The 26,461-nt window shown below is 42.7% G+C and overlaps 1 protein-coding gene and 1 long non-coding RNA gene across 2 annotated transcripts; one reads left to right on the forward strand and one right to left on the reverse strand.

The window, feature by feature from the left end:
- Positions 1-2,959: 2,959 nt before the first annotated feature.
- On the forward strand, positions 2,960-22,472 carry LOC108026558 (uncharacterized). The gene is made up of 2 exons (XM_017097509.2): positions 2,960-3,677; positions 19,167-22,472. Exons 1-2 carry the CDS (start codon positions 3,297-3,299, stop codon positions 19,677-19,679), a joined length of 894 nt encoding a protein of 297 aa, XP_016952998.1. The 5' UTR covers positions 2,960-3,296; the 3' UTR covers positions 19,680-22,472.
- Positions 22,473-25,244: 2,772 nt separating this feature from the next.
- Positions 25,245-25,742, reverse strand: LOC127011012 (uncharacterized). The gene is made up of 2 exons (XR_007764009.1): positions 25,712-25,742; positions 25,245-25,593 (listed from the first exon to the last, which is right to left on the reverse strand). It is a non-coding gene; the product is annotated as an uncharacterized LOC127011012 (long non-coding RNA).
- Between the last annotated feature and the right edge of the window lie 719 nt (positions 25,743-26,461).

The raw sequence follows: 26,461 nt of genomic DNA on the forward strand, positions 1-26,461 counted from the left end.
ACTTTGTGGAAATTGGTATGATTTGTCCTAAAGGTTTCGTTTAATACTTTTGCAGAAGCACTCCGAGAAGTATGCTATGCCGAGTTCGGAGTGCCCATTAACTAACAACAGTGCTAATTACTCTGATATGAACAAATTTTAAAAGTTTACTTAAGATAATTTAATAAAAAATGTATAAATTACAAAGACCTAAGACAATTTTCTTAATTCAACAATAACATAATAGCTAAAAAAAAACCTAAATCGTTATGCTGCTGAGGAGAATTTATAAAACATGTGTTTTAATGGTATTTATTTGGTTTTTGGTATACCAAATAGTTCCAAAATAATACGGGTATTTTTTTAAAGTTATGGCACAATTGAGAAGCCAAGTTTTATTTTTCTTTCGCATCGTTATTTTGAAGCACAAGGTGGATTATTAATTATTATTGTTGTTAAAAATTTTATAAAGTACTTTGTTAATAGTTTTAAATTCTAGTTCTGTCACATTGCTAATTAATTTTTAAGGAGTAAGATTGCTACCACTTTTGACGTACAGGTAAGTTATTATGTTTGTTCTTTCAAAGTGCAAAAATGCCTCATTACTAAGTTGCAAGTTTGTGTCCCATAATAATCCAGAATTTCCTTTTGATGTAGAGTAGAGTAGGTCAATTTAAGCACGATTTCGAGTGCCTTAAAGTTTTGAACGCCCCAATCTCGGCGATGAACTCATCCGTGACTACTCGCCTACCTGCAGTTAGACATCAGGAACCTCGTATCGGCCTCTGTAATCTATTTGCTTGTTGAACTTGTGTTTGGCAAGCGGAAGCCTCATCAATATGACGGTCGTGTCGCATTATCAAACGTATTTATTTGGCAAACAGCAGGATGTGAGCAGAAACAAGGCGTGCAGATAAACTAAGGCGCTCTTATCGCCCGAGATGAAAGCAGGAAAAATGGCAAGGGAATGGCCAAGGGCACACACACGCACACCACGAACCCACAGGATATCGGGGGCAAGAAGAAGAGGCTGGGGCGGTGGACATTGCGGATGCGAAAATATTGCGCACGTTGACAGCTTAACGTACATAATTAATGTGACAATCTAACGGAATGCTCGGTCCGTGTGTGCGGACATTAATATATGGGCATTGGGCCAGATAAACATGTTGCCAAAATGATCAGCCCGGCCCACGGGGCCACACATTTGGCCCACAAATGACGGGGCCGACATTAATTACGGGCCCGAAAACAAAGCCTGGCTGCCTTCTCGGCCAGGGCGACTGCTCAACTAAAACCGCCAACTCATTAAAGGAGCTCTCCACTTGGCCGCCGCCAACTGGGCGTATGCGTGACGCGTGCTAAATAAATTGGGAGACAAACAACAAACATTAAAAGTTTTTATTGTCCAAATGCGTTCCCACCAAAAATATAAATGTGCACATCCGCCCGGCAACAAAAAGCATTAAATTACTTTATAATCCGTTTATAGCCCGGCCCGGAAGTGCTGCAGACTGAGAGCAGCCGAACAAACAGACAAACAGGCAAACACTGGCAAACACTCACGACCGCCCCCCGGGAGGCCAGCTCAACAGCATAATCAAATCAAAGATTACGTTGAAACATTGAAATTACGTCTAGAGCGGAGAGCACTCATAGTCATGGACCCACAGACCCGTGGACACCATGGACACCATGGACACCACCACACACAGGCCACACACGGACACATGGACACCAGCCTCTCCCTCCCCTTCCCCGTCCGTGCTGGCCGAAATTAAATTGTTTTCCCGCCCGCCCTCTCAACTTTTTGATACTTACGACACGGGTTTGGGCCAAGTCGGATTGGAAACTTTATTGGAGGTTAAATAAAGTGTAAAATGTCTTTAAAAACTTTATATAAAAAATGAATACAACAATTTTTATTCTTTATTCAAATGAATTCTTATTAAATAAATTTTGATTCTTTCCTAAATCAACTAACATGTTGAAATATGGTTCAAAAGAAGGTCAGTATACAACTTATGTATAATAATTTATAAAAATATAAATTATATTTTTTTCAATCCAATACTTTTTGCTGCACATTGTCATTAGCTTCTAAAACAAGTTTTGATTAGATTTGGTTGAAAATAAATTAGGCATAAACTAAAATGAATGTTAGTTTCATCACAGAAAATTCAATGTATAATCCACTTTATTATCAGTTGTTATTCATTAAGATTTGAAACGCTAAACATCGGAAATAAACTTTGATTCTTTTCCAAGTCAATAAACAAGATTTAGACCAAGCCTACCTAATTCAATTTATAAATCTAATACTTTTTGATGCATATTGTTATTAGATTTCATTTCACTCATTATTTTGAAAATAAATTAGGTATAAACTAAAATGAAAGCTAATTTCATTACACAGAATTCAGTGATTATTATCACTTGTTATCAATGTAATTTAATTTTAATCGCTAATGTGGAAGAACATATACACAGCTAACTGCTTTCCAAAGGAACCCATAAGTCCCTTCTCGGCATTAATCCCCACTTTGGAAAGATAGTTTTTGCAGGCTTTGAAGGATACCATTACCCAAATTAATTGCTTTTCAAGGACTTAATGGGAACCCTTTTGGGTACCCATTACCACTGGCGGGTGCCCTCGCCGGGGGGACCGAAAAGTCCGCTGCCCAGCATGGGCGGCGAGGGGGCCGCACCAACAATTACACACACAAAGCGGAGGCTGTGCAACTTTGACCCTGGGAAACGTAAACAGCAAGAACTACGGAACTACGGGCGCAAAAAAGGCGTAATAACTTAACTTCATTCATGCGCACAGGGTGACCCGTGTGCCTGCGCACGCTCGCTCTCTCTCTGCTCCCCTGCTCCCCTGCTCCTGCCTCGCGCTCTTTCGGCAGGCTGGCAACCCTGGCGCAGAGCGCGAGTGTGCGAGGCACACGGCCATGGCTTTATCAGTTGGCTCGCTGACTTTGTCCTGTGAACTTCGTCGCGCTGAAAGGTCCTGCGGAACCTACACAGTCTCCTCTTTCGGTGTGAGTGCTACGTGTTTCGTGCGCGCGAGTGTGTGTGTCCGTGTGAGGGCGCCAAGTTTTTGGCTTTAACTTTAACCGCCCAGTAAACAAGGACAACAACCGCTCAGAGCAGAGCCACAGACACAAGAAGGGAAAGGACAAAATACACAGGACAACAGAGCCTGCGGCCGGGGAAACCGCAATCAAAAATTGTAAACAAACTCTGGGAATTGAGGGGAATCAACAAAGGAGGACGACGCCGCCAAGTAGGCAACAATTGCGCTGCTAGCCAACATGGAAATGGACGTTAATCGCCCGACCGGCCGTCATGGCAACCTAATGACCATATCCGCCCGCTGCTCGAACAACAATGCAGATGGGCCGCTGGCCGGAAGCGAGGCGACTTCCGGCTTGGGGCCGCCGCCACCCAGCGGCTGCTGCGGCATCTTGAGCCGCCTCCTGTGTGTGAGCCGCCACAAGGCCACCCAGTCGGTGGCGGGCAGCGATCCCATCTCCTCCCAGCTGCAGCTGCAGCGGAAGGCGGGCGCAGCCGGTGCAGCAACAACAGCTGCGATTTCCGGACTGCGACGCCGCAGGACGCCGCAGGAAGTCTACTTCGAGAGTCGCGGCAAGTCCTGCAAGAAGCTATTGAAATTCAATGGTAATTCGAACAAGGTGAGTCGCTGAATGGGGGAATTTCAATGGGCCTGCCCGCACAAAAGAAATGGTGATTCTGCGAGATGCGCAGAGCATCCTAGCTGGCGAATCTCTTGCATTCAGTGGCTTCAATTGACTTGATGCGGAATAATCAAGGCTGGCTCAAGGATTGATTTCGGGCTGCACTTGGCTTAAAAGTATTTGATTTGAAAGGGGAGAAGTCCCAGCCAGTCAACCTATGGGAATTTTGGAACCTTAGCTAACAGAGTTCGGGATTTGATATCCTTTTATTAAGAGGATGAAGGTACAATGGTATATAGAGTTGCCCAATTAAATAAAAACCTTCATCTCAGACTCCTATCCCCGCCAGATATTTATAATATTCCTCAATGAAATAAAAAAGTAGGACCTTCATTGCAGATCCTTATCCTTGCCAGAATGACTATATAATTTATTTCTAGTTTGACCCAGTGCAGCTGCAACATCTTGAGAATCTGGCACAGAATAGCCCCTTCTTTGGGTGCACTATATAGCAAAACACCTTCGGAGAATCCCAATGCTTATCGCATAATGGAACAATTCCCCCTTGCTCGCACATTGCAAACAATCCTAAAAGTGCATAAATTTTACAGTCTCCTGGTTACATTGTCATCCATTGCGAGGCAAAGACCCCAAAGCCGGAGCGCTGGCGCCAAAGTGCCATGAGCCATGAGCTGTGAGCTGTGAGCCACGAGGAGCCACTCAACCGTAAGGTAGCCAATACCCTGGGGTCCTTCATCCCTCGTCCTCCTCGGCAGGAACCCCACAATTATCCGCGTGTGTGTGTGAGTGGGCCTTTGTTATAAATTTTGGAAAATTTGTAGCCAAAGCTGCGGAGTGAAGTTCGCTCGATTGCTGCCGGTTTGTTTGGCTTGGCCTAGGTAAAGTCGGTATGCGTTTGGGGCTGGCAAAACAGGGCCAGCACACACACATACAGTGCTTACGCCACTTTGCATATAAATCATCCGGCATTGTGGCCAGAGCGCAATGCGCTTATGAAATATTTCGTTTGTTTAATGCGCCAAAGGACAGCATGCCTTTTCGTTCCACAGAATATGGCTGCGGACCCGCTCCCGTCCGATCTCCCCAAATTCCCACTAATTAAAAACGTGCAAAAGAAAAGCCAATCAAACAGGTCGATGCACAGCAATGGCTGCGTGCTCCTTCTATTCCGAAAACCCAGAAAAGAGAGATGTTCCAGTATGCCACAGCACTGGAAAAATAACTAAAAAGCCGGACTTTGGAAATAAGAACTTGACTTGTATTAAAGGAGTGTTGAAAGAGTAAAACATGAACCTAAAAATGTTCCTTTTTATCTGAATAAATATAAAATGACTTCACAGTTTAATCTTCTTAAATAATGTTTCCTGAAATAGAATATAAAACGCTTGTGGTATAATCCATAGATTCTTTACAGTTAACCTGCTGGATAGAAGTACTGAGGCTCCATTTCTTTTAGCTTGAATTTCTCTGTAAGAGACTATATAATATTTGTACTTCTTTCCGATTTTGGTCTCTCTGCACTAGTGGGTGTCCGAATCAAATGCACATTTGGCACACACACCCGCCCTGCCCTCACAATCTGCAATCTGCCGGGCATCACGCACTGAAGCGCAAGCAACAGGATGAATTTGTTAAACAACACGAACACGAAGGATCCGCAGGACCCCGAAGATTGGGCAGGGGCACGGATGAGAGCGAGAAGTGAAAAATGAAAAACCCATTCGCCCTATCAAGTGACATCATCAATTTCAGTCTATTTTGCACACAGTCGACTTGTGCCCTGGTCGTCCTGGTCGCCCGGTCGTCCTGGCAGTGCAACAATGCCAAAGGACATTAACACCAATCCGTTGACAACGAGGAACCAGGTCCAGGGGAACCGAGCGACGGAGACGCATACCTTCTGGGGGCCCGCTCCCGTAAAATTCAATTCGAAAAGCTTTACCCGGCCATCGAATCAACCGCTTTGAGCAGCAGGAGCCCGCTCCTTTGATGAACAATCTGATTACCCCCTAGTTGCGCCCTCAAAGGGTAGTTTACACTCCGTCCCCCATCGATTTTATAATGAAGCAATGGCAATGGCAATAGCAATAGCTTAGGTAAAACAAAAACTGTTTGTATACAGAATAAATGGTATCCAGTTGCAACCACCCAAAAAACGGAAACCAACCCCCCGATGATTGTGTATATTTTAACGGATACGGATAATGTTGCAAGTGAAATCTGTCGAGTGAAGTTTACCCTCTTAACCGAATGCGATAATGCCGGGAGATAAATTTACCTTAACAGCTGAGTTTGTGCTGGGGGAGGTGTCTCGGAAGTCAGGGCACCTCGAAGCACATGCGAATTAATGAAAAATCGATGAAATCGAGTTTGATTGAATGATACACCCCATTTGGCCCATTATCGGAGCAGCCAGTAAGGCTGATGCAATGTCCTTTATGTTTTTTAATCTGCTCATTTCTATATAATCACCCTTTCTTTACGCCGTCTAATTAGCCTCACATGCACAAAGGCCAATGCAATCAGGCTCCGAAGGAACTCAAAGAGCAGAAAGAGTATTGTGCAAAAGGAACGACCTCCTGGAGGAAGACGGAAGTGACTAGCCACTGTCCCCGCCCACCGCCCCACCCCCTGTCCAGCCCATTTCCATCCCCTTCCCTAGAATATCCTTGTAAGCTGCTGCCTGTATGTGTGTGCAGTGCATATACATATACGTATGCATAAAAAAGGAAGAAAATGCCATCAACATTGCAACGTTGTAATTGCCAACAGGCAATGAAGAGCCACAGCCAAAAGCAGGGGGCCGGGCCGGGCGGGGAAGGCGCAGCAAACTGCCAACTGCCACATGTCCTGCCAGCTCAGCTCCAACTGAAAAAAGGACCCTCCGCCTGGTCACTCACTGCTAACGAGGGTCTCTTGTACAATGCTCAATTAATAGGAGATTTCTAACAAATATTGGTCATCGTTTCGATTATTTAAGCCTTATCACAAGTAGCTCTATACAATAGGAAATAGCCCCTAAATATTTTGTTGAAAACCTACAAATCGGTAGAACATGATCAATTATTTAGAAAGAAATGTAATTTGTAATGCCATAAAAACATTCAAGTATCAAAAGGATCTGCAAACATTCAAAATGCTGATATATATAAAATTAAAATTCTCAAAATTTAAAAAAATATTTTATATTATTTAGAATATATTTCTTAAATACCAAGATACTTAAATACTTCATAAAGTCGGACTAAATACGGAGAAGATATATTTTAAAGATGCTTTACTTATTTTGAGAAACATTTAGGGATCAGACCAATCTGAAAACGATTTCCCGACGGACTATAGCACTTACAAAAAACTAGCACGTAGTATTTCCTAAACTACAGATGCTCCTTATAAATGGGTCGTGAAGTTTGCTAGCACTCCCCTCGCAGGATATGTGCGTTGGGCCGACTGGGCTGTGCGACATTTTTAGCACACGGCTAATGTGTTTTGGCTGGCGCTGATGTTGATGCTGCAGCAGCTCTCAGCTTTCCAGCAGGATGCAGGAGGCAGGATGCAGGATTCGGGACTCGGCTCTCGGCACTGAGGGGAGTGCACACGGTATAACGAGGACTCTGCAGTCCATTCCAAACTGCGCTGGCTGGCCTGACTGATGAGCTGGCCGGCGGCGTGACGCCTCTGGTCTTGCTGTTTGCCGAATCGGCCAGCCAACTATTCATTATAATCAGGCCTGATTATGTCTGCCCAAGAGTCAGGCGGGCCAAGTCAATTTGGTAGTTTATTTATTTAACTGGCGGCCAGAATAAAGCCGGCAAGTTGAATGTGTATAAAATAAAAAGTCATAAACTGAGCCCGTTAATCCAAGTAGTTGAAACGCAGACCCTTTTTTTGCCAGCAGATGAAGCGGTTCGCTTGCCTTTATTTGGCTGGAGGAGGCAACCCACTCCCTGGCCCCTTTTTCGTTGGCGATGACGATGACAAGGGTGCTTTGCCGCCTCACTGACTAAATAAAATTGGAATTTATTATCATGATTTGTAGCAAGAAGCGGCAGTGGAAGCTCCTCCGCCAAGAGACAGCGGCAAAATGGCGGGCATAAAAAGCACAGCCATCCCATGGCACGCCAGGCCATCCCGCTCCACCCCATTCCTCCCCATCAGATCCCAGATCCCAACTCTCTGACTCATCGTCGAATCCCGAACGCCTAACCCAAAGTCATAGACTTAGATAAGTAAGCGGGGCACTCTTAAATTTATATTCCCCGGCAAGATTTAAATCGCTCTCTGGTCAAACTTGAAGGCAACGCCTACTATCGGGGAGGCGGAGGGCGGCAGGCGAACGGCGGCAGGCGGAGGGGGCGTGGCAGCCGCAGAAGGCTTAACTGTGCAGTTCCTTGCTGGTTTATTAGGGTTTTCCCGCAAGCTGCTAAGGCGATTTGCAGCTATTCCCATTCAAGCTGATGCAGCTGGCCACGGGCCGTATGCGCGATTTTGCTGACTGGTAGCTCGGCTCTTTTGTGGTAAGTAGTGGGTGGTGGGAGGTGGGTGGCAAGAGGCAAGTGGCAGTGGCAGCTTAAAGCTATCAATGAGCAACTGAGTGGCAGGTTTTCTAATTGCGGCTAGTGCAACATGGCCGGCAGGATTTATGGGGCCCCCAGTGACTTGGTAACCTAAACCTTCAAGAATTTATGTTCGATTGTATTCTCGTTAATCACTTAAAAGGGTTAGAAATTACAATTGTTTTCGTTTTCTTTTGGTATACAGTTTTGGGATACCCACACTAGTAGTCATACTGATCGGACAGTTAAAGCCCAAGATACAAAATTTTATAGATAACCTACCATGGCCACCGAAGCGAAAAACTTGAATCCTTCAAGAGACATTTTTTGCAGTTCATGTACTTAAAGACACGAATTAGTTCTTACAAAACTCTTTTTCACATTAAAGAAACCCAAAATCCAGCTTATTGTTGTGGTACAGATCTGTATAACTCCTTTAGGACCACAAATACTCCCTACTCATGTTGCCGAATTGAAATCTTTTATCATCTCGAAAAGCTACTGGCCCAAAGCTTTGGCTTACGTTGACCGCCTGCAAAATCTGGCCAAATATCTTGGCCATTACTGTTGCTAAGCTTCCTTCGAGGGCTTACCTGCCTGGTATTCCTTGTTAAACCACAGTGTGCTGCCGTTTTGCAGTTTCAGCTTCGAACTACAAGTGGAAATGGGAACGGAAAATTCTTACCCACATCTAGCTGTGTCTGTCAATGCCTTGCCTGGAATTTTTTCATCTCCATGGTGGCATATTCAAAGTGGTGCCGGAGGGGATGAGCCGCAGTTGATGTAGAAAATGCTGCGAAGAAATGTGTAAATGCAGCCCACGCAATTTCATTTCACCTGTCAGCTCAATGTTGCAAAATAAAAATAAAAGTAAAAATGAAAATAAAGACACGGCCCCGGCAGCCACCTACTTACTTCCCTGTACCTCTAAGCCAAAATGTTTCCTCTTTACATTTCGCCGGGGAGGCCAAAGTTTTGGAGCTAAGCTGCCGGCTCTCTGGTGTCTGCTCTGCTGTGACAAATTGCGTTAATGCCAAGTTAAGCTGGTGGGAAGGCGAGGGGCAGTGGAGGCTAAGAGGTCACTCGACCTTTTCTACTGTTTTTCCGCTTTTCTCCTGCGCTCAGCTGGTGTCCTGATGCAGTTAATTATTGTTGCATCTATTTAGCCCATCTGTCTGGCCCTGAAAAGTATGCTTCAGCTCACCTTAAATGCGGGATTATGGGATAAGCTCGGGTCCTTTTCAAGTGAATTTAAAGGCAATATATCCCTGTGGCATTATTCCACATTTCCCCACTTGGCAGAAAGCTGCCGCTTGATTAGCCCAAAAAGGAGGAAAAAATAACAATTTCTCCACCATGTGCCACATGTGCTGTCAACAGTATTTTGGCTCTGGCTGGCAGACCATATCGGCCATATTGAGCCACCTACAAGAGCAGCACCATAAACAAGGCGCATTAAAAAGACATTCGAGCCAAAAATTAAATGAATTTCTCCTTTGGCAAGGGCCAGCATCAAGAATTTCCCTGCGCATCTATTTAATTCAATTTATTAGCTCCGCTCGAGTGTGTGTGCGAGGCTAATTCAATGGAGTAGACAACGAAATAAGTTAAAATTTCATGACCTCGAGAGCGTGTCGGCCCCAAGATGTCCTATACGGTCCCGGTTAAAGGTTGCGCTGGCGAATTTTGACAGCAGGCGGAGCCGGAGTCACTGGCAGAACCCCCATGCCCTAGCATCCCATCACATCCCGACGAAGTCCTTCGAAGGACGCGAAAGGCTCGCGTGGGACGCGCGATATTTGATGGATGGCATGGCATCGTGATATGCTAACGTGCTGGCAGCCAAACAGAATGCGAATGCCAGCCGAGGACACCGGGACACCGGGACGCCGGGACATCCAGGGCAGGACACCCAGGACGAGGAGGCCTGCCTTTGATGTCGAGCACTCACATCACAGCACCTCGCACAATGGGACAACTGGGTCGCACACAATGGGAACGAGCATTTAGGCTGGCGGCAAACAATGATAGGGGCTTTCAAGTTTGTGATTGGAAATTGTTTGCAATCTCTGTGAGTCGCGGGGCCTTTTCTATTGAACTCTTCCGTGAACGTCGAACAAGATTGCCAAACAAATTTCTAAGAAAATTTGCCTTTGAATTCCAAGGTGTCAGCCTAACTTGTTTTATTTACCGTTTCCATTGACGAAAATACAACACACTTTAAGAATATTATATATATTTTTGAGAATGTTATTGCTTATTACCCTTTTATGCAAAAGAAATAAAACACTGTGGTAATGTTTATTTCACTTCTAATAACATTTTATTAATAGTATTTTAACTTAGCTCAATTTTATCATTTAATTTTACCACAAGTAAAATGTCGCTTGGGTTCGATGATCATATTTCGCCTCCCAGATAGAACCGTCCATAATATAGGCATTAAATATGATATCAAATTCTTTATTTACCAGCATCATAAAAAGAGGACATATAAATTTCAAGTTGAAATGCTTTTGCACAATCCCAAAGCGGAAACTCTAGCCGTGTAATGGGTTAATGCCTGGAGCTGGAAAGACAATATCCAAGCCTTTAAAGCAGACTCGAATAAAATTCTATTTTATGTCAGCCATGCTCAGGAAATGAAACACAAAAGGCTAGGAGGAGCGGTGGGGAGCGCTAAGGTTACCCAGTTTTTATGTGCCGCCATATAAATTCGGTTTGCCTTGGACTCCTCTCCTCCATGGATCTCGGATCCGAGTACTTGAGGCTCCGCATTACGTTTATGGCCGCCTAAATTAAACACAAGAAGCCAGCCAAAGACGCCAAAGTGGCAACAAACCAGGCCCAAAGGAGCCGAGGGAATCTGAATCGGAGGAGGAGCATGGGGACAGGGACGAGGGCAAAAGGACCCCGGAGCAGGGGAAATTGCTACAAGTTGCTTTATTTTATGCGCATATTTGCGCATATTACTCATACGCCCGGCTGGCATACATCTTCATTTAAGGCAAACGTCTTTAGGCCCGAGGCTCAGTCTTCGTCTTTGGCTCCTCTCCTCACAGCGGGCCCCCAGTCGTATACTTTTATTTTATTAAATTTTCATTTCATTTCGTCTGTTAGACACTGCCATACATTACACGCCCAACATGTTGCATGCCCCGGCCGAAATTTCCAGATTTCTTGTTCGAAATTCGTGAACATTTTCAAACCGCTTTAAGATGATGGCAGGCAATGGGAGCGCTCATTAAAAATAACTGAAAGAAGTATTTCCTCGCAGATTCGTTGATTGCCAATGAAAAGCGCAGATGCGGGAGATTTATAAGCTCAGGGGGGCACGACCTGATTTATGGGCCGCCGTATGAATGGCAAAGTGAATAAACGGGGCTCACCGTTTTGTATCCTCAAGGATATCGGGCTCAAAGCTGTTTCCGTTTCCGATTCCTCCTCCCCACTCCCCGTTCCCGTGGCTAAGGTCGTGGCCCGTGACCCGGCCACCCAGTGCCGCACAAATGGGTTATTGATGAGCTATTCCGCGCGGTGACTGGGCAAAGTTTTGAGCCCAGTCTGTGAATTGAAGCGTGACCGGGACCTCTGCCCCTAATGAGACAATTCCCAGGGCCAAACATCTGCCTTGTAGGCGAGTGCTCCGAGCCGAGGACTTTAAGCTGCCACCTCTGACTCGCTTTAGCCGGGTAAGCAGCCTCCCGAAAACCCGCCACTGCCACTCTAAGCCGGAGTATCAGGCCCAGAACACGTCTTGTCATCCGGATAGCCGGATTCCCGCATTCGATGCCACTTTTGGTCTCTGCGCTGGCATAACTTTGCGTTGCAATTGCCTGGCAGCTGCGAAAGCGGCAGCACAAATTTCATTAGTGCTCAACTTTAAAATTGTGGCACATGCGTGGCGTCGCCCTTATCCCTCCCCAGGACATGTATGCCCCTCCTCATCCCCTTACCCAGCCCATCCTGCTCCTCGTTGTCTCCGCTGATGTCGCACTTGTCACATAAATGTGCTTAATCTTTTACACCGGCGTACCCGGCATCCAGAATCCAAAGAGCTGACAGTGTGTGCTTCGCTGGAAACTGGAGAGAAAACTGGCTGCCTGAAGATTCAGCCACTTTTGTAATGACAAAATGCTGTGTCTTTTATGAAATTAAATTTAATGGGATTCTAGCTGAGGTGGGATATAGAATTGAGTTCGATGAAGGAGTTTCATCGCTTTTCTGGAAATAAATAACGATATTTTTAAGTTAGTCAACAAAGACAACGATCTTTAAATCAAAATAGTTTTCTATTAAGATTTAAATAATTGATATTTCAGAAAAAAAATTTTTTTTTAAAGATAATTTTTGTATAATTTTTTGATAAATATTTATTTGTAAGATATAATTTTTTATAACTTGATCTTAAAGATATATTTTGTTATTAACTCAGTATTAAACTAACAGATTTATTTATTAATTAATTTTAAAATAAAACATATAGATACATTGTAGAGTGCCCTAATGTATCCAGGGAGAAAACCCCTTAAAAACGGTGGAAAGGTTATGCTTGCCTACTTTGCGGCACCTGATCTTAATAGCTCCCCTAGCTATACATAATTTCTTTTAAATAATTTCAGAAAATTCGAACATATTCCCCTCGCAGTAATCCCCCAATAAACGACTGCATTTACATGGATAAACTGAGAGCAATATCTATACTTCCGCTTGCATTCACCCGGCAACTCTGGGAGGGCCAATGGCTGCTCCCCATCCGCCGCATCCTTCCGCAAAGTTTGCCGGCATCTATCGCCCATGGTGCAGCGACTGGAGGATTGCGAGTGGATTCCCATCTCCTGTTTCCCATATCCCACTTGCCACATCCCAGTTGCCACTCCCTATTTCCATGCCCCTGCAGCGGCGCGTGTAGCCGGGACTTGTCTAACATATCAAATTTGTAGCTACGCATATCCTTGTGCGACTCAACATGTCAACTAGCGCCGAGGAGGACGAAACTTTTAGCAGCCACTGCCTCGTGTAGTTTGGCAAAGAACTTTAATTTGTGCATTACTTGCGACGCCGCAAGGACTCGCGAGCAGAAACTTTGTCATATATAAGTTTACACCAAGTTGCGGCTGCCAGTGGGTGTGCACGGGGATGGCAGAGTTTTCCCGCCTTTAAGTTGCTCGTAATACAACTCATTAAATTTAGAAAATACTGGCGGGCAAAGTTTCGCTGTGGGCCCATCCGTTGACATCTACATTTGCCCGGCCCAGCCCAGCGCAGCCGGCCATAAACTTGGCCAAGATGCAGAATGGAGGCCAAGACGGGCCAGCACAGCCGGCGGCGATTCCTAACCCGGAAATTTAAGTTCTTCCTTTGCAGTTTAATTGCAACGGATGTTGGCGTGTAAATTATTTTGTCTGCCGGCCTCATTTTCTGTGCTAATGAGCAACTTATTAAAACTTTCGCCACCCTTCCGCCGCGGATCGCCCGAATAGCCCCCGTCGCAGGACAAAAGGATGCGCTTGGGATGGTGGGATGATGGGTAGATAGTGGAGCGCGTGAGGCGAATAATGAAATGCAAACAGAGAATAAGCGATACAATTGGCATTGGCAATTGAAAACAAAGCCGTCGAAGCCGAAGAGCCGAAAGATAAGTTTTACAATCAGCCAAAAACTCATTTACGCTCTCTGAAAGCGAAGAAATGAATCGAAGGAAAACTTCAATTTCCCCAAACTCAATGGAATGCTTTTCCGTACACGTAAGAATGGCGAAGAGAGCTCGAGGGGAAGCTTCCTCAAAGCGTACTTTTCAGCGGATTAAACAAAAGCCTCTGCTTGAAGGGTGGCGAGAGAAAATCTCTGAAATATATGAGACCGACCAGGCGGGGTTCTGTAAATAATTAAAGCGGGAGCTACGTGAGTTCATTTAACTTAAAAATTGTAAGTCAAAAAAGAATAGGTTTTTTGTTCTTCTTAATTAAACCACATCTGACTAATATTAATGTAACATATTTTAAATACTGAAAAAAAAACAAATACAACTCCAGAAAACATAAAAAGATGAAAAAAAGAAATAGTAAAAATAGAAAGTAATTACCATAAAACTACCGCTAAAGTATCTATAAGAACTAAAAGTATCTCAAATAGAAATCTCACTTGTTATTTTACGAAAAAGCCCACTAACCGTTTGAGTACCTGTAATCTCCCAGAACGGCTTCTTTCAACCTTGTAAGCCCCATCTCATCGGAAAACTGGCCCTACCCTTCCTCATCAGAAGTGTTCATAAAACCTTCAAGAGGCCTCTGAGTGGAGCTGCGTGCTGGATGATTGGAAGGGCTAAGATGGGCCACGATGGGCTGGGGTCCTCAAGTGCTTAGACAATCGTGTTGAAGCTTTGATTTTCGAGCTTATGCTGGATTTGGCGGCACAAGATTGCGTCGAACGCCTCGACTCTTTGTTCCCCTTCTCGCATATCTGCAGCATGCTCACAAGGGCGGGTAATTAAGTTGAAGTGCCCAGAGATACATACATACCCCGCAAATACGAAGACCATTTGCCTAAGTAATTCCTGAGTCGATGACAGACACTCCGCCTGGCTGACTGACTGGGAAAAGTGTTGAAATGTCTGCCGCAGCACTTAATTAATTAACGTCGAGCCAAGCGAACGGGGCGAGCTAAATGAGAAAAGTTTCTGTGCTCAGTTCAGGAATCGGGGCTCTGGGATCCTGAGGGTCCCGGGTCCCAAGTCCCGACTCCCGAGCCCCAAGACCCAGAAGCCCTGGAAACTTGGCAGCTATTCGTTAAGTTGCAGCCGTTCAATATTTGTCACTGAACTCATTAAGCAAATTAATAGACAAAGTTGCCAATTGCTGACAATGGAGGTTGCCCTCAGCTTGCCATTTTATTTACCGAACCGGAGCCGAGAAGCCAACTCGGAATTGGAATAGGGTCGACGTGGACTTGTGGTGGCAATAAAATGGCACGCAATAAAAAACCCAAAGTCAACAAACAGTCCCACGGAAGACTCGCAGCGTCTCGAGCGCAGAAATCGATTATGGACGCCTCGAGGAGGAGTTCGACTACCCGTCGAATCCACGACCCAGTCTTGGCCACGTTTCGATTTCGCCATTCGGCATTCGCCACCTGATGCCACCGATGCCAGTGGGCGAGGACCAACATGGCGGACCCCATCGACCCCCACTCCGCACCCCATTTATCTGCTCTCCTCGGCGAAATTGCCAACGTTGCAGCTCAAAAGCGGAAGTGATTTTCCAGCGTGTACGTGTCTGCTCCCCCTGTTGTATGTGTGCGTGCCCCAGTGTTTGTGGGCGTTAGTGTTGGTGTTGGGAAAAGCAGTCACTTCGAAATGGGCTATTTGGGTATAATTGCAAAAATAAGTGGTAATTAAATTGTATTTGTCACCCGCTACACTAGCTGGTTGAACTCAATAATTATGTCAAAAACTCTTGTGTTGTAAACAAACTTATTTTAAAGTAGCAAAATTCAATAAGATATACTTTCTTGTCATTTAAATGAGCGTTTATTCATTTTAAAGTATTTTTATTAAAAAAGCCCAGTGCCATTGTGTGATATTACTTTTAGGGGTGTCAAAAGTTACAACCTGAAAAAGTTTCGTACTTCGAGTGCTGCATACTTTTAGACTCCTTTGCCTAAAGTTGCTTTTAAAAGTCAATTACTTCGGCCTTATAACTCTTTTTCAAAGCTTTAAAAAAGTAATATTCCAATTTTTAGGAAACCATGTACTATAATTTAATAAATTTTGATTACAATACCTTACAAATATAATGGTAGCTCCTGGCAGAGTTTGACCCCTAAAACAAGTTTTTATTTTTCAATATTTGTATGGTTTTTTCTTGTATCTGCAAGTTTTCAATTATATCTCGAGCTACGCTCAACCAATTTAGGAGATATATAATATGTTTTACTTTAGTATGGTGAGCTTTAACTCTCCAAAACATAAACAATATTGAATTTTGTACAATTTGGAGACTGTAAAGCATATCTTGATTTCGTAAAAAGTCCAAAATTTGTGGTACAAGTTGAAGTCTCCCAATCACAGTTGGGCAGTGACTTCTGGGGCACCACTGGCAAGTCCCTATGCACAAACCCCACAGCCAATATGTGTGCTCAGCCTGGAAAAGGGAGCGAAATGAGGGTCGAAAAAGGGGCGCGGATGGCAGTGAAGGATTTTATGACCCTTGATAGTGGCAAGCGATTTGTTGCGTGCATCGGTGGCTGCCGCTGCATTTTCAATTTGGCAGCGAGCACTTTTGGCATCTTTGAATAATGCAATGGCAATCGGGTGGCACAGGAGCCGTGGAGCCAACGCAACCAATCAGTTTCGTATCTCCGCGACGACAGCTAAGCTTATTTTGGCAGCTTATTAGGCAGTCCCAGTTCCCCGAATTTTCGGTTGTATTTTCCATTTTCCGTGCTTTTATAATTTCCAAACACGAGCGCGCAATTTGAGCGAAGCCAATCTCGTCATGTGGGGATGCTGACAAATATGCAGCACGTGCTCTGGCTCACCAGAAGGGCAGTTTGTGGACTCGGATTGATGTGCCAACTAGGCAGCCAGACAGCAGCTTGATTTTTCCACGGAATGTGATATTCGGTATCCAATTACGGGAGAACCGAGAAAAACATACTTTTAATTGGCCTAAAAACAAGAGGCAAATGGATTTGAAGTTTTAAGTAGAAAAGCCGGTTAGTGATTTTTTGGAAATTTAAACATAGAGATCCATGTTGAAAATAACTTTAGAAACCCTTAATATCTTCAGAATGCATTTCCCTAATATTTAAACTCCTTTATAGGTAAACATCAGGTATTAACTGGTGGCACTTTTACTCAGCCATAGCTTTAATAATCCGAAATATTCCCACAGAAGCTTTTGCCTATACAAACCATGCTTAAAGATCTGTAGAAATCATGAATCTCTTAGGTATGCATTTCCCTACTGTTTAAACTCCTTTATAAGTTAAATGCCTTTTCATGACCGACAGGTATTTACCGGTGGCACTTTCACGCAGCCATAGCCTTGCGAAAATCGTTCGATACTCATTAACGTTAAAGGGGATTTCCATTTCCAGCTTAATGTGCCGTGGCCGGGCTTTTCGCTTCCATTCAAACGCATCAATCGCATCGACCAGGTTCCCATTGTTTTCGGTCAGCCAGAGTTGAGCGTAAATAAAACGTAAATGGATGCATTTTTAAGTGCCTCTGCGATGCATTAATTTTAAACAATTTACCTGGGAGTCCAGTACTCCGGGCATATGCGAATTTATATTTTAAAGTCAAAGTGGAGAACAAAGGCGGGACCGGAAAATGGGGAGAATGGGTACAAGGAAAACAGAAAAAAGGAAAAACTGGGAAACCCCGGGGCGAATATCCTTGTGCAGCTGCAGCTGCAGCCACTTCAATTTGAAAAACATCAGCTCCTGGTTCCTGGTAACGTTCCAGCTCCATGGTCCTGCGGTGGCCGTTGGCCGCTGGCCTTTGCCCCCTTTGGCCACCCCACTTCACCCACTTTGGCTCCAGATTTGCTTTTCCTCCATTTTGTTCCCCCACTTAAGTTGGACCAGAGTTTTCTTTGGAGTTCGCCAGCCAGCGCTGGAAAGGCAGGAGCCTGTAAGCCAAGTTCAATGTTTGATTAGCCCGCAGCCCTCTGTGATTTTCCTTTTCCATGCCTTCCTGTTTGCTGGCCGCTTATTAAGCATACGCCTCGTTGTGCGCAAATATTTGAAATGTCTGGCATTTAGCGACTGTGAAATGTATTAATTATAAAAGAGCCGCGTGCATTGACCGCAAAAACCGCATACAAAATCGGTAAATGAATTTGAAGCGGACCGGCGGCCTGGCATTTCGGCAATGATAAACTAACTGACGAATTTCATTTATGGCTACTACTGTTGGCCAACTGCGGTTGCCATGGCAGTGGCAAAAATGCCAGCGCGAAATGCAATTGAAAAATGAAAGCGATTCTGCAGAAGCAACCAAATTAACAGGGGATATTGTCGATAAGATACGAGTAAATTATGAAAATCGGTAAATATTTATGCTCGTCTGTAGCCAGGCTCTGCTGTGGCGAAATGTTCAACGCTATAAAAACGTCAAATGCAATTTCATGTTAATTTTATGCCAATTTAATTTGACCAAATTAAGCGTAAGCCTGTTTAACAATAATTGTCCACTTAATGATGAACATTCGCACTGAACTTGATTAAGGTGCAGCAGCAGGGACATTGAATGCGATACCAAATCCTGGCTAAACAATCTGCACGATTTTAATTACGATTTTCAATTAAAGTGTGACACAGAAAACCAATTTGCAATTGGCTCCGATGGCCTGAAAGAACCACACGGTGAAAAAATTTAAAATTAAAAAGAGTTTCTCGAAATAAAATTTTTGAAATTCTAGGAAACCAAATCAGAGAAAAATAAATAATTTTTCTTATCTATTAAACTTAAAACATATAAATATTGAACATAATATAACAGTTAAACTACTAAACATTCTTCGGGACATCAGATTTTTTAAAATTGTTAATTTTAAGATTCCTGCTGAATCGAACACCCCTCAAAGGGTAACAAAGTAGTAAAAACGCTAATTTGAGAACGTCTTTTTTTATTGCATTGCATACTTTTAAGAGACTTTATAAATGATTTTAAATCTATAGGCATTTCTGTGGCACACATCTCCCATCTCTTAAAAATATTATAAGTAGTAGTCTTTAATAGAGTAATTTTTACCAATGAAAATAATACAAGTAAAATTATTATTATTTTTCAAAGTGAAAACAAACCCATTTTACCATTAGAAGTGAATTCTGTATCTCGAAACCTAAATTTTTTCGCTCAGTGCACTCACCTCCCGCTTCATCTTTTCTGCAACCTTTTCAGATATTGCTGTATCCCGAGGAGGGATGGGCGCGCACCGCCTCGTCCAGTTACTGGACCATCACGCCCTGCTTCTGGCAGCCCAATCGCTGTCGCATCGTCGAGTGCTCCGGAACCCAGCGGCGCGCGACGAAGGCCCGGATGATGCCGCTGGAGCAGCAGGGGTCTCTCCTGATTGCCGGACACTTTCGCCGGACAACGGCGGTGGGCGGAGGAGCGGGCTCACCGGCGGGGGGCGGGGCCGTGGGCTCCGGCTCGTTGGCTGCCACGCCCACTCCTGCCACACCCGCTAGTTCGGTTCGGTCAACGGGCTGTGACAAGTCGCTGCCGGCGTGGAATGACGAGTTCAAGCTGTATCTGACGTCGAACATCTCGATGGAGGACTACAACATGGGTTACTGCCTCACCGGATTCGTGGAGCGCCGCTGCCAGGTGACCAACACCTTCCAGATGACTCACTTTGCGGTCATCAAGCGCCAGTGGCCACCGTCGCCGTCCAACCTGGGCAACTCCTAAGGCCCCCAAATCCCACATCAGTAATTGTGATCCGATCTTTTGTTTCGAATTGGAAACGAAATTAAAATCAATTGGGGAATGTTGCTGTTTTTACTTTCAATGAGTTGAAAGGAATTCTGAAATGTATAAATATTTTAAATACTAATTTACGATGGAAACACTTTTGTTTTTAAGTTTATTGCATACTTTTAGGCACCTACGAGCATGGATTTTAAAGTGTACTACAATGAATTTCGGATTCTTTAAAACTAAATTCTTTTAAATTAAATTACCTCAAATAGACTTAATTTTAAAATTACCTTCCAAAACGAAAAGCACGCAAAAGTCTTAAAGTTACACTCTTATTGTTTTAGAAAAAGAGTTGCCTCAATATAGTTGAATGTGGAAGCAGACACATGCCCAAAATATACCATTTAAGTTTCTAGCACTTAAGTAGAGTGAAATGTTGTTGTGCAATCTCGAATAAAAATCAAAAGAAATTTCGAAAAATCTATTTAGAAAATGTAATGTAAATTGCGGAGGCCTCAAAAACCGATAGCCAGTAGATCATAAAGCGTAGGAAAATAATGACAGAAGAGTATTTAAAGAAGTACTGCATTTGAGCGTAATTTTACTAAATTCCCTGCATGTTTAGTGGGTAAATTGTAATTTTAGCTAAATGTGCTAGAGAAATACAAACTAGAAAACCAAAGCAAATACAAAAACAAAAACTTTACGTGTGCTTTCAGTGTTGTGTAATATGAAAAACGGAAACAAACCGGAAAAAATAAGTGAAAAAACAAATACTAGTAACTGTTAAACGCTAAATGGAACTAAACCGCTTTGCCAGCTCGCACACACACGCACAGTGGCGCAGGCACCCACTCGCACACTCGCACACTTAAGCCTGGGCAGCTACTTAATGCTTCAAAAAAGTGCAACAAATTGAAACTTGTGCTTGTCGAAGCATGTGATTGTGAGTGCTCCACTATAAGCTGACATAGTATGTGTGAGAGCCAGTGCCAGTGTGCGTGTGCGAGCTGGTACTCTTTTCTACTACATACAAATATGTACTTTAACGGCCATGTTTGCAAAACCTATTGCCTTTAAGCTTTAAAGTATAAGCACAACTCAACGCAGGCAAACAAGTCAACAGCCTCGGGCGATGGCCACTGGCACTAAACAGCAGTTTGATGACAAGCTAACATTAAAGTTAATTATTTAACGAGCTGTTTACCTAAACAAGTTTACGTTCTCAAGTTAAATGTTTACAAACGCGTTTCTCTATTTAAAGCAGTATTACCTATTATTCAGAATGTTGCATGGTCACACTGCGCGTCAAATAAGCTTCTCTTAGTGGTCTGGTCTCACTGCGTTTCTATTTTTCATCCATAAAGCACGTTTAAGTTCGAAAATAAAATGAAGAAACTGCTAGTTAGTGTCACTAGCCATCGATCTGAGTAGTCCAACGTTTGCCAACTCTACGCTAATCTAAGGAACTAAGCCCCTAAATCTCTCTATCTCTCACTAACTCGCCCACTGACCCACTCATGCTACGGCTCTGTCCCCCTCATTCACTCACTCTGAGCATGATACGCAACGTATATCAACAATTCGTCCAATAATTGGAGACTCTCGGCGCCAAATGTCGAATTGGCAAGGCCAGAGCTCCAATTGCCAAAAACCCTAAGTGTTAAAAAACAATGAAAACAAAACGTAAAGAAAACCAAAGCTAAGTCAAAACTCAACGTAGCCTAAGTGATAAGTAGTTTAAAAATCAATATTTACAAGCTAGACTATGAATCTATATATATTATATATATCTATATATTTGTGTGTAGGCTGAACATTTTTGCGTATGTATCGGTGTATTTATATAACTGTATTGCGATTACATATACAATAACATTTTTGCTGTAGTTCGCATAGCTCGCTTTTAGGCGCTTTTACACGCAAGCGAATAAGGCCGAAAACCTCTTACTCTCTAATTTGCTTCAGACAGATCTCCCTGCCACTTTACTCCTAAACTAATTGATATTTAAGTATCAGGTACCTGCCAGAATCAACAACAACAACAACAACCAAATAAGCAAAAAAAATATGAATATACATAAATATTTATTGAGCCATTATGTCTGTGCAAATATTTGTGTCCATTTTAATTAGAAAGAAAAAATGAAAAAATGAGAAAAAGCGAATTATTTTTTAGAAAACACTGGTAAATCGAATTATTCTGCCCACGAACACACGCAATCGATGTCGTCTCTCTCGAATTGTATAAATATATTTATTAGTGTCTCTGTGTGTAGCAAGTTTTTCTGCGCCTATGCTTAAAAAACAGACAACAGACACGAGTTGTTCAGCTTCAAGCTGAATGTCCAACACTTGAAAAAAACCGAACAAAAACACGCATGAGCTTTTTTGTAGTTCTATTTAAACATTTTTAAATAGCAAAACAAGTCAAAAAGAAAATCCCGTGCTTCGTTGGGGCATTGGGAATTAATTAATGTTAAGCTTCTATCGAAATAAGCGATGTAAACGAGCATAATTAGTCTAAACCAGAGATAAGGAAAATTGGTAGAAAAAGCGGCAAGCAAAAAGTATAAATCAAATCAGATGGAAAAGCAAATTAAAATATAAATCGAAATCAAACACGTTGATGCTAATGCAACTGTATAAATCAAAAGGGAAAAAAGCGTCAGCAAATAAAATTTGAGCCGGCAGTGGAAATGTGTAATGAAAATAAATACCCCGAAGGTCGGTTGCAATGGAAAATGAGAAATCAAAACATTGAGAATAAAGAAAGAAAGCAGATAGTGGTTGTTTCTCTGGGAATATAATGGGTGTAAAGAGAAAATTAATAGCATGAATTATAAATGCTTCTTGTGGTAAGTATTTCTGGAAAAAGCAATTCATTATGCACAAAATGGAAATTATTTTTAAAGCGTTCTAAATGTATGCTACACATTTCTACTTCAGATGAATAGCAACATTTTGAAATGAAAATAAAGAAAGAAAGCAGTTAGTCGTTGTTTCTCTGGTAATATAATGGGTGTAAAGAGAAAATTAATAGCATGAATTATAGATGCGTCTTGTGGTAAGTATTTCTGGAAAAAGCAATTCATTATGCTTTTTTTTTTTTTTTTTTTTAATTAACATCTTTATTTAATATAATCCAGGAACAGATCTAATTAAAGCCTTTAACCTAAATGTTTTCTTAAGTAAATAATCTCTTAATTATAAATTATAATTAGTTTTCAACTTGGTATATAGGAGTAGATCAAATTACGACTAGTTTCAAGTAAATAATATATTCATATTAGTCTCTTAGGAGCAGCCCAAAATGTCTTCTTTTGAGCCTGCGAATTCATTATGCTAAAAATGGGAAATTATTTTTAAAGCGTCTAAATGTATGCTAAACATTTTTACTAGCAACAATTTCATATTCAAGCCTTATATATTGTTTTATTTGTTTAATATTAATCATATATTTACCAAAAAATATTAGTATTTAAAAATCAGAGATCCATAAAATGTACTAGACTTTAAAATAATTTCCAGCAGGTTACATGAACGGAGAAAACGCCATACACTCGTATTCCTCATACATACACCTCAATTACATAAATTTCTGACCCTTCCTAAGTTACACAAGAAAAGGAGTTAATGAATTTAGCTAGGGTAGAGAATGACATTTAATGCCTGCCCAGAGCAGGGAGTGGTCTGGGAAAAAAGGCTATTGTTTCAAGACTCTACGTAAAAGTCCTCCCTAAATTCCTGCTAAACTCCTTTCCCAATAAAAAAACCCATTCCTTACACCTAAAAGAACTGTTGACGCACTTCGCCTCTCTGTTTGAAGGTATGCAGTAAACAAGGTATCATCTTTCTTTGAACTTAATGACTAAAAATATACTGTTGCATACTTTTTGACACCTTTGCGACAATAAATGAAAAGCCATGCACTTGTTCAGTTCATACGTTTCAGAGAGTTCTTTTCAGTAGCCAAAGTGCATATTCGATCATTTAGCTCGCCACTCATCTGCACATCTGGCCCCTTGGCAATTTTACGGGGAATCAAAGCAAGATCTAACCCCTGAAGTGCGCCAGGCCATTAACTTTTATCATTGTGCGGGACTCGCGCTTCAGTTTTGTTTCGTTTGCTCGGCCAAGGACGAGGAGCGAAGGACGCAGGACGAGTGGACACTTGAGCTCGCTTGAAATGCAGCGGCAGCAGCAACTCCTGCTCACCTGTTCCCGCTGCGCCGGCGGCATAAATCGCGCCCTCTGTTTCAACTTTCAACAAAGATGTAAGCCAAGTTAATTGCTTTTTGTTGCCTTTTTTCCAGCTCACTTTCGCCACGTTGCCGTTGCCGTTTCTGGTTCTGGCTCGGGCTCTGTTTCTGTTGCCTCTGCAATGTCAACAATGAAACTAACGTCAGGTGGATCCCCGCCTCATCCTAAACACCCCGCCCTTTGCTCCCAGGACCCCTGTTGTTGTTTTTGCTGCTCCGGTGCTTATTTGAACAGCTCTTCACAAACAAGAACTTGGCAACATGGAAGCATTTACGAGCGCATTTCGCGCAGCCATTTGGTTGCCTTGGCAGACAAACGGCTCAGCACTCGGCCCTCGGCGGTCCCTGTCACAGGTCCTGGCCTAAACCTTGGGCGCCGGAGGGCTGAGAGCCGGGCCAAATCAGGAAATGGAAATGGTAAATTCTGGAGAAGCTCGAGATATATATTTTCATTAAAAGATATAAGCAGTAAAGTGGTGCCAACACTCCAACTATTTGCCCTGCTATTAAGGCCAAGGACGAGCTATATACCAAGTGAATTCAATGTTTAAATAAAAATATTTTAAATATTTATTACCAATCGCTTAATCTATATATTGATTAGGGGTTCAATCAAAATATATTAATCGGCTATGGTTTATATTAAAATAATTCAGCAGCTAGGTGAAGATTTACAACACCCACACATGGAACAGCTCTATAAGACTCCAGTAAGTTCCTCATAATCCTTAGCAAGGTTCACAAAAGCCGTCTTTAAACTGGTTTCCTTGGCGAATTTATGCCCAGAGCCACAGGGCACTATTATTAATGATAACTAACAGGGAGAGCCGTGGAGGGACAAGGCGAAACCGGAAGATTTTCGCTTGGGTCCTCAATCAATTTACAATTCATGGTGCAAGCCCAGAAAAAGCCGTCGCTAGAAATCGAAATCAGTCGTCTGTGAATATTGCAAAATGAGCTTCCGCCTTTCTGCCTTGGCTCCCAACTTCCGGCAACAATTTCCGTTTCCTCATTACCTTATTTTTTCATCGCCGAAGTCAGGACTTTTGCGCAAGGCCTTGAAGGTCTTGAAGGGGGCGTGTTCCCGTCTCCCGCCTCCCGCCTCCGGATCCCGCCTGCTGCCATATGACAATTTATTACGCTGGGAGCTTCGATTTAAATTGCTTGACAATTATTACACAATGACGAAGGACGACGGCGAATGAAAAATGTTCCCGTTCGACAATTTCCCGAGACCGCCGCCCGACTCCCCGATTTCCCTCATTTACCCCCGCCCAGAATTAATGATGGCAAATTTGCAAAGTTCACAAATTTCTTATTAGTAGTCCATGTCTGAGCAAGTCGGGTTTTCCCACCCCCATCGGGTTCATATTTCATTTTAGGCAGTTAGTTTTCCTGCGGAGGAAAATGCGGACGAGGTGGTGAATGGTTCACCTCCCTGTGGTTCTAAGTTTTCGCACTTTTACCGCCAGGCAGAGCGAATTTCCCAAGCTCTAATTTGAATTTTAATTGAGGTTCTCTTTGTGGTTTTCCTTGTTTTTCCGTGCTCCTTTTTTCCTGTTTGTTTGCTTGGCTGCTTGCTTTGAAAATTAACAATAATTATAAATAATTGATATGCCCAGCAGGTTTTCTTTTTGGCTCCACTGCGGAAATGAAAATACGTGCCAGAGATTACTCTTATATAGAAAAAAAGGAACAATGATAATTTATTTATTTTTAAAAAAAACTTTAAAAAGCACCACAATTTTCTTTATGACTTACTAAGTGAGATTTATTTGCCGCTTTATCCCCCAATTGAAGTCCCTTTGTGAATGTTTGACAGCGGCAATAAATGAAAAATAAATGTTTATGCGATGCAAAATCAAATCAAAGTGAAAACCTTGTATATTTTATGTGTACCCACAGTACACCAAAAATGGAGCATGTAAATCATAAAAAACCATTGATCAGCGACGAAAATAATAAAACTCAAACTGAATATGGAAATGTCAAACAAATAAAAATAGGAAAAGGCACCGAGCTGCATCGTATATCTGCTCTGATTTATCCACCGTCGCTGTGCGTGAAACATTTCTGTAAATATAAATTTAATTGCATGAAACAAAATAGGCAAAAAAGCCCTCCGCCATTGAATTGGCAAGGTTTGCACTGCGGGCGAGAAGCAATTATTTCGCAGGCAGTCATAGAAATTGTAAATTGAAACGCAAACGCTTATTGCATATTATTTGATTATTTTATTAAGCCCGCTCGCCGGGGAAAACACAACAAGTGGAGCCACGTGGCTTAATATGATTGAATGCTGAATGTTGTGCTTGAATCAATTTAATGGACAAAGCATGCATTAATATATTAAGGAATCGTAGAGCAAAAGTAATGGCGCAAGTCAGTGCTCAACAAGCAAATCATTTAACAATGCACCACTCTTTTACCCGCAGTACAAGCCATCCGTTTAAGTAAATATGGAATTAATTAAAAATGAAATCCTCATTAAATACCAAGAGGTGTTGCCTC

The sequence above is a fragment of the Drosophila biarmipes genome, chromosome 2R, assembly GCF_025231255.1.
Source record: "Drosophila biarmipes strain raj3 chromosome 2R, RU_DBia_V1.1, whole genome shotgun sequence".
NCBI lineage: Eukaryota > Metazoa > Arthropoda > Insecta > Diptera > Drosophilidae > Drosophila > Drosophila biarmipes.

Bases quoted from the DNA above. Each gene is read 5' to 3' on its own strand.
- LOC108026558 (XM_017097509.2), top strand. From the start codon at position 3,297: ATGGAAATGGACGTTAATCGCCCGACCGGCCGTCATGGCAACCTAATG. The intron at 3,678-19,166 runs GTGAGTCGCTGA...CAACCTTTTCAG, and splicing joins TCAATGGTAATTCGAACAAG to ATATTGCTGTATCCCGAGGA.